The following is a 20,634-nucleotide window of genomic DNA, read 5'->3' on the forward strand; positions in this document are numbered from 1 at the left end:
TTATACTTTGATTGCTTGAATTGTTAGCACATACGATACGTTTTACTAACATTAAGCGTATATCCATATGATACTTATGAACAACTAAACCCTTGAGTCCAATTGTATGACTTCATATTTTTCATATGGGGGATCAAGGTTCAAATCTTGGTGGAAAAAAATTGCAATGATGGGGGGTTGGGGTTTGGTGGGCCTCTGGGTGAGTGACCCTGTGCGAGGACAGTTTAAAAGAAATTCTTTTTACCACGGGATTTTGGAAGAGGGCCCAAAATATGATACTTATGAGCATACAAAACGTTTTGATCATCAAAACATTATTATTATTCGATGATCTCTTTGAATTTTGTTCATTTTATACAAATTTATGTTGTTCCCCTCAGCAATTCAATGGTCAAATCATTAACTAAGTTCTTATTTCTTTGGTGTTAGAGCGAGCTAGTGGAGTTATCGTGAGGGGGGGACAACAACAGTCTTGCTCTTAGCTACTTGCCATCATACTTTTGGACCTTTCTTCCATTTAGAGGTTGTGTAGGCCTTGCATTCTTGATCTTATTAGCCTCACACAGAGGTGCCTTTAGAGCTTCAATTTGATCTTTTGTTATCGATTCCACCTACACACGTAAAATCGACATCCAAAGAGAAATAAATTAAAGTTAGCCCAAAAAACAATGAAATTTGCATCAAATAAGTATCATTTGCCCAATGTCATGACTAAATCTACAAGATCCACCATGGGGTATCATTAGACTGTCGGAACTTTAATACCATCAAAAACTTATCATTTACATTTGATACACTACAAGAAAACTTGTTTTGACCATATATATAATACATGACCTTTTTTGAAACAAAAAGTCAACCTGTATATTTTGACCGTAAATAATCGACAATATGAAAAAAGGTCGTCATATGAGAATCTTGTATATATTCTTTTTAATGTGTCCATTTGATATATTATTGTAATATTATATAATTTTATAAACACGTAAAGAAGAATATTTATGGTTAAAGATATATGTCGAAGAGTGTGCATTCATGATTGTTGTACATACCTTTGTAAGAACACTCCAAATAACATTCTCATCACAAGGAGGGGTGGTGAGAGAGCCAGGATATCTGTAATATTTGCGAGGTCTCTTCTTCAAGAAGCTTGACCCAAACCATGGGATGGCAACTTGTCTTTCAAGACCACCTTGACAAGGTTCCTTAGCTAGTTCATTCAATTGGGGTTTCAGCTGAAACTCATCGACAGTCATATTAATCAAACAATAAATAAAGTAACTTAGGAAAACAAAATTAGCATCACACTATATCTGTTTCTTTTCTATTATGCTTCACACATTTGAGGAATTTTATCTTAGCTTACTGAAACATAATCTGCATTTTTTTTTTAAATAAGGTGTTATAATTAAGTTCAACGTACATAACAGTCAACAGATGTGTTGTGAGTGTTATGTTTATGGAAACCAAATTATTCCCTCCTTTTTGTTAGATGTATGATTAACAAGGGAAACGGATATACTACTATAAGGTACGGAAACTACGCTTTCCTATTGGTTTAATTTCACTCCTCTAGTATCAATGGTTTAACATGAAATAATCGATGAGATACAATGGTGAGAACAATTCACAAAGATGATCTTCTATGTGAATCAACAAGAACTATGTGTTTGATGTTTGTGAAAAACACTTGAGAAAAAGGGTACAAGGTTTTCTCTCAAGGGAAGCAAGTTTATATTGTGAAAATGAAAAACTGATTTCTTAAATTCACCTCATCTGGAAAGAAGTTAATCTTCTTATATTAACTTAGAGAGGTTAATCATGATGTGTCACCATCCTAAGTGAGTGAAAAGATCCTTATTCAATTAAAAGCGGACAAAAATTAACCATCGCAAAGCAACGGATTGAAACCGTCAAAATAAAAACTCGCAGCGAAAAAAACAGAGCAAATCGCACGGTGCGATATAGATCGCACCTCGCGACCACGAGGTCACACCGCACGACATAGGTCGCGCCTTTTTTGCTTGCTCGTGTTTCCTTTCGTTTGTCCAACCTCCATAAGACCATTCCAAACAACCTAAATCCCATTTAACTCTAAATATTCCAACACTTTTTGTCTTGTGGATTATCTGTTTTGCATGCATAAACTTTGCAAATTAGACTGTTAATATACATATTAAGAGATTACTGTATACAAAAGTTATAAAATTTGTATTGATAATAGATGATATTGATTAACATAAGTTAAGTTCAGCAAAGATAAGTTCATCGGCAATATGTGATGAGACAATTAAAACTTAGAAAAATATATACCATGGTAAGAACTGGATCAGGTTTTCCATACTCAAAGAGGATCGCCACAACTGCCCGGTTGCCATCATCGGTTGCATGTACTTGATGTAGCTCTGCCGGGTATCTTTAATATGACCATACAAGTAAATTGAACAAAACATTCAGTTTCACAATGAAAATTATTAATTATATGCATTTGAGGGAAATTGCTAAATTGTTACAGTGTAAAAATATTTTTAGTGTAAAGTGATTTTCATGGAAAACAATTTACAACAAAAAACACGATTTCAAAATTAGTTTTCCGTTATTTGGTTCCATGTAAAAATAATGATGAAAACGAAAGGAAAATCAAAAGGAAAGTAAGAAGGTAATGAGCGGAGTGTGCATATGAGATAAGAAAAAGGAAAGGAAACAGTTTTCCCTTCATTTTGAGGAGAAAATGGTTTTCCATCATTAGGAGAGCAATATTACTCTTAGAAAAAATGGTTTTACACTCCTTTGCAAACCAGACAATGTAAAATTGAAAATAGATGAAAGTAATTTTCCTCTAAAATGTTTTACGCCCTACCAAATGTCGCCTAAGTCTACAAAGTTGATGCTTACTGGACACCATTAAGGCGGTGCTCCGATGGAGTATGCCAATGCATCTGCTTCAATTTGTATGTTCTGCCATCTATTATCAATTCTCCTCGTCCATTAAATGCAACCTACATTTTCACAGCAAATACATTGTTCAAAATTTTGATAACTTGAATTTATGGCCAAGTTAAGTGTTGAAAGGAGAAAAACCTCAGTATCATAGCCATCAGTGCACAATGTAGCATTGTAAATATGGTATTTTCTGCTCAAAGGTTTCATGGTTTTGTTGGCGACGACGTCGTTGGTGTTGATATTAATGGGGGATTGCCTCTTGCCTTTTGAGCAAGCTGCATAATTCGGGTGCATACTTCCCCATTTCTCTGTATTTGAAGAACTGAACTCCGGGAGTTTCTCTGTTTCATATAAGAACAAATATAAGAATTGTCTGTACTCTGTATGTATCATTTCAATTTTTTGATTTAATTCCACATTTAAGTTCTACTGGTTGGTCTAAGTCACATGGAAGATTCTTTGCCCGACTGTTTTTAAAAGTTTAGCGTGTATATTTGAGTTGATCTTGCTCGTGAGAGATTGGATTCAGTAGGTTCTTTTCAGTGAAATGAGCGACTAAGCGCTGCTGTAATGTAGACGAGATTTGATCTTAAGTCTCGGATACTATTCTACAAGACTTTTTACCATCTAAGGTAGATGACATTTATATTCGATTCAGTAGGTAACTTGATTAATTTATTACCTTTTTTTTAATTCTGAATGGAAAAATCTAATAATTTTTTCATTCCTGTTGGGTGTTATTAGTTTGATTTTTTTTAAAAATAATTCCAACTAGAGACTTGAAAAAAAAAAAAAGGAGGAGATGTAATTGATAGCTCAAGTAAAAAATTGAAAGACGATTCTATACAATTGTAGTTCCTACCTTAAGAATAACAACCACCCCTTGATACAAATCCTACTAGAGCATGGCCTAATTAATTTACGTGTAAGTCCTTATTTTTATTAACAACCTATTTGATAGGGGATTATAAATGGTGGTAATTAAAATGAATTTTAGTGAATAATTATAATTAAAAAAAGACACATATTAATGCATGTGGTAACGATAATTCATCCTCAAACATGTGTTTTTCATTCAAAAAGAATTTTATCCCCTTAATATTCTCAAATTCTAGTACAAATTAATGAAATTTATGGCGAACATGAATGTTTTGACGTAAAGTAATTGATCAACACGAGCCATCCCTGATTATTTTACACTAGAATGATTATTAATGTTACCATCATTTATGACCGCTTACCATATAGTTGTTACGTAATTAAAAACTACTCGTCGGAGAGGTTGTGCAAGGAAGAGAAAGAGAGCATACCTGAAGCGAGGGCCACGAAGAACAATAATGAAGCACAAAGCAAGAAAAGGGTTGAAGAAGAGGAATTCATTAGAAATTTTTTTATGGATGGTTATGTTTTGCTGATATTCTCCCCCACTAATAGCTCATTAGATCATTGGATTTAAGGCTAGATTATAGGAGTACAGTGGCTAAGTTTGGACCTTAAAATCCTGAAATAGAATAAGATACATAATCTATATTTATACTACCATATGGAGTACAATATAAAAGTGTGTTATACAGTTTTAGCTGCATCTTGGTCTCTTTGTGGGCCATATAAGGTCAAGTACAGGTCACAGAATTTCCTGTCTAAATTAACACTAATTATTTTTGAGATCTCGTTTGTATGAGTGTTGTCTCCACATAGAAGGAATCTCTTCTTTATTATGGAGCTCAAGTTACATGAGGTATGGTTAAATAATAGTATTCCGTCCCAAAATATAGTTTATGTTTCCTTTTGCACAGTTTTCAAGACGTATCTTTGACTTACGATATTTTCTATGTCGTATTAGTAAAAAACATAAAAAGTTAATACTATGAATGTATACATTGTGGCGAATCTAATAAAACCCCATATGAGTATGTTTTCATATATATATTGGTGAGAGTATTTGGTCAAAAATTTTAAAGTTTGACTCCCAAAATAGAAACAAGAACTATATTTTAAAATGGAAGGACTAATTGTTTGTTTACGAATAATAGAAAAGAACATGAATATTTAGTTGCTCTCTGTTTTTTCTTCTAAAAAACACTTACTTAGCTATGATAATACATGTGACTATTTATAGTACATGAATTTTGGAGTTATGTGATACAATTGTGATATGTATTGCCGCTTGAAATAGGAAAGTGAATTCCTTTTGAGTTTGCATCATGACTTGGGTTTTGGAATTTTCCTTAAATGTAGTTTTTGGCTTCATGTGGAAAGAGGGTGCTCTTCTGATCATCCTCGAAAGATATGGTTACGAATAATAGAATAGACCATGAATATTTAGTTAACAAATACTTTTGCTCGGTTTAGCACTATCAATCATTCTGTTAGGTTTAATAACGATTTACAAATTTAAAGTTATTAGTAACAAGGGTGAAAAAAAAGTTGGGAATTATTTGAGGAAAACACTCGTGTTATCTAATATTTCCTCCGTTTTTTAATAAGTGGAACATAGAGAAAGTGGGGGAATACCAAAGAATTTAGAGAGAGAAAGTTGCGACCACAATAAAGTAGAGTAATTCAAGTGATGAAACTAAAAAGTTGTGGTCCCCTCTTATTTTTTGGTGGCATATTTGTAATAATATTGAACTTTTTTTACCATTTTGAGTTTGGTTGCACTTATTGTTACTATTCCTAATAAGGGAAATGTTGCACTTATCAAGAAACGGAGGTAGTATAATTTATCATTTGGAAATACTAAGTCAAAACCAACCTTACAATCACTATTGAAATACACAGTCCTATAACAATATAACTAATTTTTAAGGCTAACAGATGGACCACTCACCACTATAACTAGAGTTTACAAAACTAAAATGAAAAGAGGAACACTTAAAATCTTTTGGTCCAAAATTAAAGACATAAAAAGGTCTAATACTGCATCTCATTCTCTTATATTACATGCCACCATGAAAGGATCAGATTAAAACTCCAACATAACAACTTTTATAAGTCAAATAAACAAATATAACCTCCCCCCATAATTGGAGTCATGCATGCCATCCCATCATCGTCATAGCCTAACGCACTCTGAGTGCACAGTGCACTGTTAGTGGTTAGTAAAGAACAATTGCACTCTCTCTTTCTATCTCTTAGCATTTAGCAAAGTTATTGGTGGTGAAATGCTGTGAAAAGAACTACAGATTCTGGACTTTTGTGTTTGTTTTCCACAGCTACAAGAACAAAAATAGGCAGCCTAATGATACTCGTAGCAGCCCCATTCATAGGATATCTTCCTTTGCCTCGGAACATGGTTATGCTACTGCATCCAGAGCAGTGCAGCATGGGATCTGATGCATTTGTGTCCACACTTTTGCCTCATATTGTAATTTGTAAGTCTATGTAGGTCTGGCTTATGGATCAGGATGGGTCACTTGTGTCGGGTTCGAGTTTACTATAAACGGGTTAGGAACCTCTTGACCTAAACCTGATCTGTTTTCTTGAACAGTTTGAAAATTGGAACGCGATTTGATGTCTTTAATTAGATCAACCTGAACCTGATCTACCCAACCAACCTGCATACGTTTTTACATATTTTAAATTTTGTCAACCCAAAAACCATTTTATTTTTGTAACCTGTCTCCAACAAGCTGCAATTTAAACATTAAGCATATGAAAATAAAACTAAATACTTCTTAACACAAAAAAATTATACTCACAGCGTGGTGTAAATCATGGTGTTACTTTAGCACCCAGCAAAAAACATCTATGAGGCTGCATCTAAATCTTAAGTGTTGCTCATAGTCACAAGTTAAGTTAAAAGCCTACAACTATAGGATTACAAACCAAAGTTTCAAAGACCCAGGCCAGAATACATCATTCTAAAGTAGCTTAAAGCCTACAGCTAAGCACAATTAAATGTGGTGGAAGATACTTGTGAACTCTCAACTTATGGAGTAGGACTTGGAGATGGCCTAGGAGAACCTCAACCCATTTAATTAAAGGGGATGAAAACCTCAAACCAAACCTGCTTATTTTAGTTCGAGATCAGCTCCAATTAAAATATTGTCGGCTCATTCTAATTATGTCGGATTATTGCCGTGAATTGCTACTATCGGATTGTAATAGGTTCTTTGCCATAACTCTTTAACATAATGCTATCCCTAATTCACCAAAAAAAAAAAAAAAACACAGACCATGTGCCTCCATCCTCTTATGAGATCATTATATGCTCTCACAAAGCTAGATTTTTTGTATCATTTTCAACGTCCAAGTCATCCCTTGATCCCCCCCCCCCCCAACTTCTTCTAAATATAAATAGTCTATCGTCATTTCTATACCCTAATCAGTGCGTTATCTATTCCATGTCATAGGACATAGATACCCAAACCACTATAACCAACTTTCTCTTATCTTATCTCAATATTTGTACCTCCAACTCTCTTTCAAATATCTTCAATCAAGATTCTAAGAGGATGTTTGGTATAGAGAATTTTGATGTAGGTAACAGATTCAACTAAGCATTCTCATTTCTAATTGTTTGGTATGAGTGTCAAGTAACAAATACCGTTTCCGGAGAGAAACATAGCCCCCCCCCCCCCACCTTGTTACCCTTATCAAACTAGTGGAAACAAATTATGTTTCCTTCCTCAATCAAAAATCTCTCAATTATTTCCATTCCACTATGATACCAAACAACTATTATAGGTCACAATTATTGTTTTCATTTCCCCTCCTTATCCAAATCCTTTCCATTCCGTTTCCATTTATTATACCAAACGCCCCCTAATTGTTAATGTGTTACCACACGTCCATCTCGTTATGCGCATATCTACTACCCTCATCTTCCTAATATGATCATGTTCAAGTCTCCCACCACTCAGACCATATATTAATGTTGCTCTAACTCGATACGCTCGTATCTACTATCCTTAGACCTATATAATAACGTTGGTCGAACTCAATATGTGCATCTCTACTACTCTCACATTCCTAATATAATCTCCCAAATGATAAAGTTGATTGACCCAGAAGGTACTTTGTATGATTACATCCTCGATTGACATTTGACACTGTTAATATTAGACTTACAGTCTATATACTCTGTTTTGTTTGCTGGTTCTTAGCCTATACCTCGAGATTCTAGTGCTTGACTTTATCACTCCACTTCAGCATTAGCCCTACATCTTGTCTTGTCTACTAATGCAATTTCACCCTCAAACAACATACACAACAATGTCTCATTCTTGGATGCTTATTCACCTACACATAGAACTTTTGTTTCCTAATTTTCATTACTATATAATATGATGAGAAAAAAACACATGTTTGACTGTTTGGGAGATAAAGTTTCACAACAGAGGGCACAAGGACAGAAATTTTGTTTAGATACAGTCATTGCCATTACCATACCATCATTATATATACCCACAACCATATGCTGCAAAAGTCATCCATTTGTGGCTCAAAAACATTGTTCAATTATTCATTCTTTTCGGCATGCTCGTCAGATCAAACACGCAATGCAGTAGATCATATATCAGTAACATCAAGAATGCCGGAGTGTTCTTAAAACCATCCATGCAAGAATCAAGCGAGAGCAAGATGGTTGCCATCACCATTACTCTCATCTATATATTCCCGCAACCAAATATGCCGCAAAAGTCATCTATTTGTGGCTCAAGAACATACAAGTTCAATTCTTCATTCTTTTTGGCATACACATCAGATCAAATGTGCAATGTAATAGACCATATATATGTAGCATTAAGAATGTCTGGATGCTCTAGAAAAACCATCCATACGAGAATTAATTGAGAGCAAGATGGTCTGCCATCTTGTCTCCGACACCCCAGGGGGGATTGATTTTCTTGGGGGACTCGCGATGGGAGGAGGGGGGGGGGGTTGTTTCTTGTGAGCCTGGGGTAGACCCGTGCACAACCCAAATCCTTGTACCATGTAAAACGAACTTTTTTAAAAAAAAAACATCATCCATGCACAAGCAAATTCTAAAAAAAAAAAAAAAATGTCGCGAGAAAATGAGGAAGACTCTAAAGACATCCCTTTCACATATATTGATGCACTTAATCCTACAATAGATTTGGTGCAATGATCTGATATTCCAACAGCAGAAACAGATAGTGGGCAATATCTGTTACAATCCTGCAAGAGTGCCTCAGCACATGCTCTAGTTGAAAGACTGCTGAAATTTCTACAATTATTAAGATTCTCCACTGTTAATGGATCAAAATAAGACTTGTAGAGCATATATCACCTTTTCGTTCCTTTTTTTTGTGTTGGTTTTCTTTAGCAATTGTTGCCATAGGGTCTTGTCTTATGGTCTTCATTAATTCTAAAAAAGAGTTGAATGGGACACCAAGAGGAGTGATGCTTAGCAGTTATCACACATCATAATGTGCACTCGGTTCATTGAACACCATGCTTTCCCAACAGCACGTGCATCCCAAACACAGTGATGAGTAAATCACGTGAGTGCTGTTTAAGATACATACCAACAAGAGCATAGAACGAGTATACAACAACAGATTGGCATCTACCGATACCAATTGCATTTCTAGGGGTGAAGATTTCACTTATCCTTCCATCCGCAGTCCCAAGGATCAGGCTTGCTAAACTGGACTGGGTTTACTTAAGAGAGATTCTGGTCTAATAAAGTCCCCTATACCATGAATAAGAATATGTATGGATACATCCATCAATACAACACATAGAAATTTCAAGATCATCTACGTTCACCAAGACAATGGATGACATGGTAGTGAAATTCCTGGACCATCATAACAATCTCCACAATCTCTCTTAAGTTGGCTGAGAGCCTAATGCAGTAGGCAGTCAAGTCTTCAGCTACTAGCTAGCGCTTGGAGCAAAACATGGAATAAGACATCAATGTTGAAAAGGCCAAGGAAAAACTGAGACAAGTAGTAATTTTAGACATAAGACAAGTCAGTAATTTTATAGATAGCATTGAGCCATTGAGCAGAAGCATAATAACACAGGTAATGTTAGTGCACATGATAACCTATAGAAATTGGTCATAGCCAAAGGTACAATCCCTTAGCTGATGTAACAGCCCAAGATAAATTGGATACAACCATACGCCATCCTCGAACCGCCATTGAGATACCCATTCTGAAATACCATTATTATTCATTTACACCTCTAGAGAAACTGTCAATCCTTAGGAGATGAACCAAAACAGAGAATGATAATAGTTTTTCTAAGAGTCACACCATATAATGCAAGAAGAAAACCAAATTTAATGCTAATTTACAAGTAAAGGGTTTCTTTTAACTGAAATGAAGTTACAATTATATAAAGGCATGATGCCATAATTGATTTTTGATTGAAAGAGTACAGGATCATGCAGCTAATCTACGCACTCAGATCACAGTTTTATTATGTTTCTGACTAGATTTATATATCAGCATCATGTATAACCTTCAGTGTGGAAAGTAGTAGATACAAAGGTATATTAAGTACAACTACATATCTACAAGATAGAGAGAACCTTCATTTTATCTCAGAACATCAGCTACTAAAGAGCATATGTAGCTTTTAGGTAATCTACTATTTCTGCACTCTCGAACATTTGCACCCCTGTATTAGGATCTTCCAAAAAAGGAACCTGACAAGATTACGGTTGGAAAAAAGTTAATGTCAGAGCTCACAGTATCACCCAACGTGATATAAGGGACATGACTGTAAAGTCTCCATAAAGTAATAATTACCTGAAAATGACCAACTCTTGCATACAGATCCTGTCTTTTGGGGCTCCCACGTGCGCAACTGCAAAATAGAGTGTTTATGAGCCTTTTAGAGGCATGGATGGAGGAGAAGATCTTGACAGTCGATCAATACATGAAGCTTCCTCGATAGTTTTGGAAGCATTTTGGTCAATAGGTCATAACTGTAATTTTTACCCAACAGGCCAACCTACTTATATTTATCACATTATTATTTTTCATTCTAGAGTATCATGTCTAAGACCTCAGAATTTCCAGGATTGAAACATGATAATAAAATACTCCCTCTGTCTCTTCAAGTTCTTCTTAAAGGGAATGTGGGAAGAGACCAAGGAAAACCCACTTTTTGCAATTTCTCGCTTACTTTTTGGAACTTCTCCTTACTTTTGAAACTTCTCACTTACTTTCTAGTACTTCTCTCTTACGTTTGTTGTTTAAATAAGGGAAAACATTCTGAAACACCCCAATGAGGAAAAACAGGAAATTTATAAAAACGGAGGAGTAAGTCATAGAAGACACTGACTAATTAGGGGTAAAGGTTGTCTACACATTGACATCCCAAATCTGCAGAAAGGGGCATGCATAATTGTTACTACATCCCATATAACTGGTTTTGTTTTGATTTTCGGAAGCCAAAAAATCTTAACTTTGACCACTGAGGCACCTACATAAGAAATAAAAATAAAATAAAAAAAGCTAGATTTTCTAATAATATTAATATTGTTCGAGATCTTTCAAATAGATGTTCTTCAGCAAAAATAAAAAGTTGTATTGCGTACCATCTTAAATATTGTCCAAAAGGAAAAACAAAATTTGCAATGCCTACTATCTTAACTATTTTTTGTATATAAAAAACAAAATTTTGCACTGCATTCCGTCTTAACTATGTTCTTTATAAATCATGGTCAAAGTCTACTTTCTTTGACTTAGAAAAGTCAAATCCAAACCTTCATTTCGGACAAAGGGAGTATTGTTTTACTCCCTCCTTTTATGTTACTTGCCAAATTAAGGGAAAGGAAAAACAAAAGGGGTAACAGAACATTATATAATAGACATTGTGTTCAACTGTTCACCATCTTTCAACCAATCAACGTTTCGATTTGTGGAAGTACTCAAACATTAGTGTAGAGTAATAGAAACTTGACAAGAATTTAAGGCGAACCAGAATTTTCACAACTAGTTTAGCATGGAGAGAGTATGATAAATGAAACAAACAATTATGCAACATTACTGTTGCGTGAAGAGAAAAATCTGTATCCAACAATAGTGAGGAGAGGCATAGCACAAATAAGTTGTCCACATCAAAAATCTTACTTTGAGTAAATAATCCAAAATGAATAAGAAACAATTTAGTAGACAAATTCAAAAGGTTCCACATAATACCTGCGTTGAATGTGTGGCAACTCCAGTTCCACAAGCACCTCACGAGCAACTTTGCAGAACGGAGAACCCTGAAGTGATACATATAGTACTTAATGGTCCATAATTTGATGGGGAAACATAGTTTAAGACTACATGAGGAATTTTAAAATCTGATGAGTAAAACCTCATATGCCCACAATACAAGTGGCTTAGGTGGCAATTTTGCTGGAATATAAGATGACCCCTGGAAAAAAAAAGTTGGAAAAAAGAAGAAAATGTGACAACTATTGATTTCAGCAATCAAAGGAACTTCAGCAATCAGGAAACCACACGAGATTGAGCACAACTTACTCTACCCATACGACCAATCATTGCAAATCCTTCCGTTAAGGTCTAAATCACCCACCAGTGCCAGAAAACCATTCATTAGTATTTAGTGTTTAGTAAGGGGGGGAACACTTGTGCAAAAAAAAAAGATACTAACCGTTAGTAGACCCAGAGACAACAAAAGTGGGACTTGACCATCACCTGCATACAGAACTTCGAAGTCAGAAGACATGTCCAGGACCTTCCTGGAGGAATACATGTAGCACAGTATATTCTAGATTGAACATTTGAGTCATGGACAGAAGAGATACTTCAATTAGATGCTAGATTGATTCTAGATTGTACATCTGACATTTGCTAAAGTGAGATACAGTTTCAAGTGACTTTATTAAGAGTTGCCTGAAACACGTATCTATTATAAAAGTGTTTTTTCAATATCCCAGACGATGACAACTCATATGATCAAAAAAATTGGAAAATGAATATATGTAGGATGAGGAAGTAGGAGACTACTTTGACCTATTACTCCCTAATTCCTTATCTTTGAAAATTTTCAACCTAGCCTATTCCCCAGAATTGTGTTCTAGTTCAATAGAGTTGTTTAGGCTGTTAGTTCATACACTCAAATTTTCTGCAAAAGAAAGATTATATGAAAAGGTTTTTCAGGCAACTGGTACCACCGCAGTTTAACTTTGAAATATTATGCAAGACACGGTAAAAGCAGAAGCAAATAAATAAGCAAGAAAGAAAAATGGGCCCAAGAGTGTATTTTGAACTAGATGCTACTTCACACCCTATGAGATGTTTTAGTTGATTGCTCCACATGGCAATTATACACATACGACTAACATTAAAGATAATCTGCGTGATTTCGTCATAAGGTAACCAAAATGTTTAGCCAAATATCTAATATATATAAATGATATCTTCAGTTCACTCATCTCAATCTCTTCTAAATTTGTTTCCCATCAAAACAAAGATTGCATGCTAAGACCTAAGTACACTCTAGTTCCTCTATCAGCACGTGTATAAATGTTCAATTCATTTGGGGAAGAATTAGCATTTCAGTAGAACATACTTTTAAATTAGTAAAACTTGGTTAAGTATAATAAGTATGAATTTTCACATATATGTACAAAATTATAAAAACTGAACTATTTGCTATGAATAATATGAACTTTACACTTCGCTGTGCAAAAGAATAAGGAAATCACCGACGAAAAATATTCTGATAATATACTGCCAAAAAACTTTTTTAAAACAAATAGCCTATTTTTATACTTCATAATTTGTATATATCCTGTCCTGATGTGTATGATTCTCTTTTTTCTTATTACTTTACAAAAATTTCCAGCATAGTATACTTGAAGTCTTCCTGAGCACCATATTATTTTGCACAACTAATAGCAGCGTTCATATTATTTATAGCAAATAGTTAAGTTCGTATTAATTTGCGCATATCAGCAAATATTTTAATCATTTTTAGCCAATTTACCTGATAAAAAAAAAAGAATATGAGTTAAACTTTGCCAGTCAACAGTCCTCAAACACAACAAATGCTTGATGACAGAAATATACAGCTAATATAGATGGGTAAGGAAAACAATGCAGAGGGAGTCAGATAGAAGTAAATTAAGCAGATGGATCCATGAATCAGGAACAACAGCTTGAAACGATATGAAAAGGACTGAAATAATTAATAACTGGATAAACATGTCATAACGACACATGAAATGAAGACACTCAGACTAAGAATGCAATAAAGAAACAAACCATATTTATTGACCAAGTACTTAATTATGTCATCCGATTCATACATGGCCACTCCTGTGTTTGGATCTACCTGCAATCAACCAACTAAAATTAAACTTCTTTGCAAAATGTCTAACAAAAAATTATTAAAACAACTGCTGCCCAGGAGAGGAGAGGTAGAAGTAGAAGAGTTCCATCTTTCAAGGGACCATAAAACCTGAACCTCAAGGCCAGTCTAAAAATGAGACCCGTTAAATACTCGTAACACTAATCCAAAAATAAAGCAAGACAATGGGTCAACCTACAAAGATGGTATTGCTTGCATGATTCCATCAAGATAGTCCACACAATCTGCGGAAGCAGGCTCCAAATCTTTTAACAGATAATGGCTTCCTCAAACAACCCTCCCTTGAAGTGTTGGTATCCATACCAAAGGATTCTCTTAGGAAAGGAAGGCCCAGAAGTATGGCTTCCTATACCATAAATTAATAATGACTACTAGAGACATCGTGATCTTGTACCAGATAGAAGAGAAAAATATTCATATTAGCTAATGTCCTTGAACCACTGAACGATTTTCATGAGCTTATTTTCAACTGCATGGAGTCCTGTATAATAGATATCTATATTCAATTGCCACTGACTTGATGGGGGTATTACAAAATAAATTCATCTTCTTCAGTAAGCTTCCAAACGGATAAAACAGATAAACGGAGTTCAGTTTCCTTGCATTCTTCTACATGCAAGTGAACAAGTATGCTATAGATCTTATAGGAGTTAAGGTAATTCTAAGGTCTACCCTGCTAGTTTACCCTGCTACTTAAATCAATGTAAAATTTTCACCCTTAGCTCTTAACTGTAGCAGTGTAGCGAATGAACCCTAGCTTAAATTGGTAATGCAATTGACTTCCAACATTATTTTTCAGCGATTATCCACAGCAAAAAAAATCAATTAACACGGATATAAGAATTTCGAACTTCTGAAGCATATCCTATGTCACAATTCCAGTGATCCTCCAGGGGCTAACTAGGGTTTCTAAAAGTGCAGAAGAGTAGTATATGTCAAGTGACATGCCCAAGAAAATTTTGAATCTGATTAGACCAAGACAAATTCAAACTAAAAGAACTTGCTACATTTATTAGGACACTCAACTAGGAAGGGTCTTTACAGTAGTGTATGTTTTCATCTAGGATTATGCAATATAAGAATTGTCAGAGTATATTGCCAAACCATGTAAGGGAACTGCTTCTTTCCACCCATCTGAGATGCTTTGGGGCGAAAGTTTGGCCCATTTCTAGGGCAAGGATAGTACAAGACATCAAGATCCAGCACTGCTACAATTTCCCTGACCTGTTTACACATGAGAATAATAGCTGAGTGAGTAAAGAATAGACAATGCATTTGAAAGCATATATGTACGTGATTACTCCCTAGGAGGCTAGGACAGGTAAAAAGCAGATATAATTAGCATCCGTCTAGAGACGCAGACAAATTAAAATTACTTGATGAAATTCATAATACCTTTCGGCAAAAAGGACAACTGATACATTCAGGTCAATTGGAGGCCATGAACAGTTATGCAAAAGGATCAAAGCAGTTAGTTAGATTTCCAACAAGCTGTAGATGACTATCATAAAGAAGAAGAAGCTGTATGCTGCCTCGCTCTTCCCCTCAATTGCGCACCTACACCCCGGAAAAAGGGATGGAAAGCTGTTCAGTTTTAATACCTTTCAAATTCATATATCTCAATAGGCTTTTCAGGACGCGGACCTAACTTTGAGCTCTCCTTCAACTTAAAACCTGAACCAAATATTAGAACAAGAGAAAGAAGCAATTAGCAGAGAAAACAAAGGAGAAAAAGATCATTTCATCCAGCAAGATACTAGTCTAAGAAGTAGAGAGAGAAACCATCCTGTTCATATGTGAACAAAAAACAGCTATTAAATTGCAACTTCAACATATGGAGCCGCAACATCACTTTCTTAACCAATTTTTAAGCCCCTATGTGGAAAGACAGAACTATTAAATATTACATAATTTACGCAGCACAAATGTACAAACATTCAGCAGCAACAACAGACATTGTTCATATGCCTTCTATAAGTACCAATGACAGTTAAAATGATATAAATAGAGTCATTTAATAATAGAGTTATCAGACTCAGGAGAGTAAAGAGTTAGAAAACATACACAAAAGCAAGCAAATGAGATTCTAATTTTTCGAGTGAGTTGATCAAGTTTTACATATTGAGCACAAGGAAATGATTGATGGAGAAACTTGTTAACAGGTTGACCTGTGTAAACTAAGAATAAAGACATTGAACAAAGACAAAGAACATAAGTCCATGCTTGAAGCATCTTGAGGGCCTGCTGTTTCTCTAACCAGGAAACTTGCTATTCAGAAATCTAAACCAAATCATTATCTTGCATAAAACCCAGGATTTTAAATCAAGAACAGATACTCATATCAAAGGTTGAGCTCTGAAATGCCTATTCTCATTAGGTTAGTAGAAACAAAAAGCGTGATTCGGTGCATGATAACTTATATCCTTACTACTAATAAGAAAAACGGCCATCCAGTAGAGTTACAGAACAACTTGAAAGAAAAAATAAAATTTACAAACATCTTCAATTCAAGATTGTCAAGACACTCATAGCAACATATAAGAAAACCCAGCGTCCGAAGAGAAGAAAGAAGTAGGGACAGACATGCAAAGCCATGAAGAAGGGAGGGGAATCTCGCGAAGTCTTATGGAAAGCACACCTTATTTACAATGAGGGAGTTGAACAAACATATTACCAGCAAATTCCAAAGCATATTGGTCCGACGGGATTTCCTCCTTCGACACAATGGATACCGAGTACCTGACGAAGTGCAATGCAAGTATATTTGATGTATTAGAACCACCATAGCATATAACCTCTGTATTGAGCAGCGTGAGACTGTCATGGTCAGTGATACTGATCTAGCCAATATTCAGTCATTCTTTTTTTTCCAAGGATTAAGTCAAAAAAATAATTATTGCAGGAGATAACATCAGATAACTACAGCGCACAAAGGAAAAGGCATTACTTAAGTGTGTACAACCTCAAACTGCACTCCCTTCGACAAGCATAATATACATTTACAAAGAAGTCAAAAGTATAGCTAAAGAAAATAACGTCAATGAGATGGCACATTAATTAGTGGGTGCAGGGGATGTACTTCGTAAATATTTTAGTAATTATTTCAGCAAGTCCGTGCTCCAGGTTTCGTAGATAAAGTAGATGAAAGAGTTCAGAAAGCATTTCCAACACTTTGGAATACATAACTTCAAAACTTTTGCAACTTATTTTGAAATCTTCTTTTCAATTTGTCCATGAAATTTCATCAAGTAAGTTAAAGGAAGCTTCCCTAATATCTGCACCTCATATTGTGCCTTTAAAAACCACTTGATGGTAAATAAAAACAAGATGCAGTGACAAGCATCAAAGAGACTAAGACAACAAATAATTTCACGGTAACGGGCCTAGCACTAAAATTTTCTTGGAGGGAAGTTACTTCCCCCGATTTAGCACTTATTTCCTTTTCTTTTTGGTATGTTTCAAAATGAATGTCCTAATCAATATTCAATGATTCTCTTACTGCACCTTAAATGTCCTACTCCAAAGAAAACTCTTCCCATTGGTTCATATTTACTTTTCTCGATCTTTCTGAAAAGTTAACTAAGATTAACAATGTTAAAAAATAAGGTCAAATTTAAAAATAGAAAATTCACTGTGTAGTGTGCAAGTGAAATTATTAACGCAGAAGAAAGGAGTCGTGAAAAAAAAAATAAAACAAAACAGATCTAATAGAGTAAAAACAAGTCCATTAAATGTCGTTCTTGGAGAAACTTAAAACCCGGAACGAGGTAACAAAACAATTCCACTACTAGTTGAAAATGCTCGGATGAGATCCAGTATTACCCAACTGATAATTATACCGGCAGTACCGCCATTCAACTATGTGGAAGGTAGCCTTATTGAAGCATGACGTAACCAAGCAAAGGAGCAGTATGAGCAAAAATGCTCAATTGTTATTACCGATACAAAAAAACAACACATTTTATGAAGTGAACAGAGAAACTTCTCTTAGCCAAACATATTGTAAGCCGAGGAAGACATGTTTGCTTTCTTACACATCAAACATCCAAAAAGAAACTACTTTGCAGGGGGGTAATAGACAGACACTCCACATAACTAACCATATGACAGATCCAGTTGACACAATGGGATAGCTTCCATCCAAATAATGGTACAGAGCCTATTTTGCAGGCACTGTGGATGGTTTGCAGCTGTCGCAGTCTAATATCATCACAAAAAGCTCAAAAATCCCTTGTGCAGGATAACAACTGCTGGGCCAGTTTTTTTCCCAAGGATTTGTGTTATACAGAATGCTGCAACCAAGAAAGTCAGAGGTGTTGGATTTGAACTGTTGGTAAGTAAAAAAGTACTATGACCTTGTGAATATGCCATTGGATAAAATCAACGTTGTCTAGCTGAAGCTCAAATAGTTTTTCAAATGCATTGGGCATTGAAATATATCCTATACCCACACACAAGTAAGACTTCACACTATTTGTCAACTCATAATGCTGACATCATGAGCGAGTTAGTAAAAGTACTCTGCCACACCTCATTGTACTCCTATCGCACAACAGCGAAGTGTAAAAATTCTCCCAACCGTCCATGTTGATGTTTAATGGACCCTTGGGCATGACCTGGTTCTAGTTTAGATAGATTATAATGTTATAATTTTCTACTATTCCATGCTAGGAAAAGAACTATTTTGAGTTGTCCCTAAACCCTACTCATATTTGCACTTGAGTTGTGAAGATTCAACCATCGTGTCCATTCTTGTATTGAATCCAATCACTCTTCCAAATTCTCACTTAACAAAGATCTGTTAGCCCTAACTAAACCTCTTCCTAAGCGCGCCAATCCCTCTTGTATGTGAGGCTTGCATTCTTGCCACCAATAGGCAAGGATGCGCCTCACCTTTCAACCGAGAAACAAGGACATGCTCCACTCAACAAAATAAAATGTATCAGTCCCATATCTCATTCTCTTGGCTAAACTAAGCAAGTCTACATCATATCTCATGACTAAGGCTCTGTTCTTTTGGACTGCATTAATAAAAATTTAGTTCAATTCCGACAAATTCAGTTCGGTACGTTTCAGTTCAGTTAGTTTCCTCTTACAATTTCCATTCATTTCGGTCAAGTTTAGACAAATTTAGTTTTGTTCCGTCCAAAAGAACAGAGCCTAAATTCACCAAGCATCCATTCCCTATTAGTGACTCTCATGCTCCATTTGTTTTGGAGGAAAACGTTTTCCAGGATAACGATTTTCCCCATTTTCCGTTGTTTGGTTGGACAAGGGATTTAAAAAGGAAAATGAATGTGTTAAAGAGTTTTCCATCCCTTTGTAAATATTTTCCCCAAAAATTTGAAGGAACAGAAAAGTATTTTCCTCCACTCTCTCAAACATCTCCATTTTCCCCTTCTTAGCTTAATAGTTTCCATCAATTCAAACAAAGGAAAACTAATATTCATTTACGTTTTCCACCGAAAAATGTTTTTCATGGAAAATGTTGCATCAAACCAAACAGACCCTCAATAGAAACTCATCTCTTATTCTACACAAAAGCATATGATCCCCCATCAAGACATGCTCAAAAGGAAAATTCTCTACTTCTAAAAACCACAAGAAACTATGAAATAATCACTGCGAAACGTGAATAGTACCAAACCACTACCACTGTACCACATAAACAACCACAACTACATCATCCTAAGCAAAGAACACAATCAATTAAGCAAACATCATCATCTACTATCATCTAATTACATCAAAATAACAAAAGAACATCAAAAGAAGTTATTAAGCAATGAGAAATTACCCATCCGCAAAGACACCAGTACCTAACCGGAATACGAGAGACAGAGAAGCCCCAAGAATATCAAAAGTCCTATCTGGTCTAATCCCGAATCGCTTCGGCTCCGGCGGCTTAAAATTCGCCGGGGCTGAGAAATTAGGGCTCGATGTCGAAATTCTGGCATCTAAATCCCCTACTGTAGGTTCTGAAATTTCCGTCGAAGCCCTAATGCGAAATGACTTATTCGGCATTTTCCGGCAGGTTAGTGGCCGGAGAATTGGGATTTGTGCGTAATTTAGAACTCCGGCCATGATTCTCCGGCGAATTTCCCGGGAAAAATCAGCTTCCGGGAAGAAAATTGGGGAAGGGAAGGAATTTTGAGTGGAAAATGAGTAGAGGAGATTTTGTGGCAACTGTTAGTTGGAGTGTGGGTTATGTATTTTTGGTGGCAAATAAGAATACACGTACAAGTAAGGTAATTCAGTTTAAACTTTGCACTAGGCGGTTTAACTTCCAGTGAAAGTACTGGGTCAGACGACTGACGTATTGTTTGCTGTCAGACGGGCTGAGCCCAATACATCTTCTCTCTGCTTCACTTTTTAGGT

The 20,634-nt window shown here is 35.5% G+C and overlaps 2 protein-coding genes across 6 annotated transcripts; both read right to left on the reverse strand.

Moving 5' to 3' along the window:
- Window positions 1-285: 285 nt before the first annotated feature.
- On the reverse strand, window positions 286-4,395 carry LOC104898358 (alpha carbonic anhydrase 1, chloroplastic). The gene is made up of 6 exons (XM_010685423.4): window positions 4,254-4,395; window positions 3,082-3,284; window positions 2,896-2,999; window positions 2,314-2,416; window positions 1,053-1,235; window positions 286-611 (listed from the first exon to the last, which is right to left on the reverse strand). The coding sequence occupies exons 1-6, from the start codon at window positions 4,321-4,323 to the stop codon at window positions 483-485; spliced, it is 792 nt and encodes a 263-aa protein (XP_010683725.1). The 5' UTR covers window positions 4,324-4,395; the 3' UTR covers window positions 286-482.
- On the reverse strand, window positions 4,254-20,483 carry LOC104898359 (hypothetical protein). Of its 5 annotated transcripts, none has more exons than XM_057390691.1 (13): window positions 20,054-20,482; window positions 16,931-16,995; window positions 15,858-15,930; window positions 15,652-15,670; window positions 15,361-15,480; window positions 14,151-14,220; window positions 12,535-12,578; window positions 12,402-12,443; window positions 12,235-12,294; window positions 12,072-12,139; window positions 10,674-10,731; window positions 10,454-10,570; window positions 4,254-6,500 (listed from the first exon to the last, which is right to left on the reverse strand). In XM_057390691.1, exons 1-12 carry the CDS (start codon window positions 20,338-20,340, stop codon window positions 10,481-10,483), a joined length of 996 nt encoding a protein of 331 aa, XP_057246674.1. In that variant the 5' UTR covers window positions 20,341-20,482; the 3' UTR covers window positions 4,254-6,500; window positions 10,454-10,480. The 5 variants fall into 5 exon arrangements, 4 of the variants coding, with proteins under 4 accessions (XP_057246674.1, XP_010683728.1, XP_010683727.1 ...); XM_010685426.4 differs by lacking the exon at window positions 4,254-6,500 and adding an exon at window positions 8,969-9,854; XM_010685425.4 differs by lacking the exon at window positions 4,254-6,500 and adding an exon at window positions 9,871-10,074.
- Window positions 20,484-20,634: the final 151 nt, after the last annotated feature.

Source organism: Beta vulgaris, chromosome 7, assembly GCF_026745355.1.
Source record: "Beta vulgaris subsp. vulgaris cultivar EL10 chromosome 7, EL10.2, whole genome shotgun sequence".
Classification (NCBI taxonomy): domain Eukaryota; kingdom Viridiplantae; phylum Streptophyta; class Magnoliopsida; order Caryophyllales; family Amaranthaceae; genus Beta; species Beta vulgaris.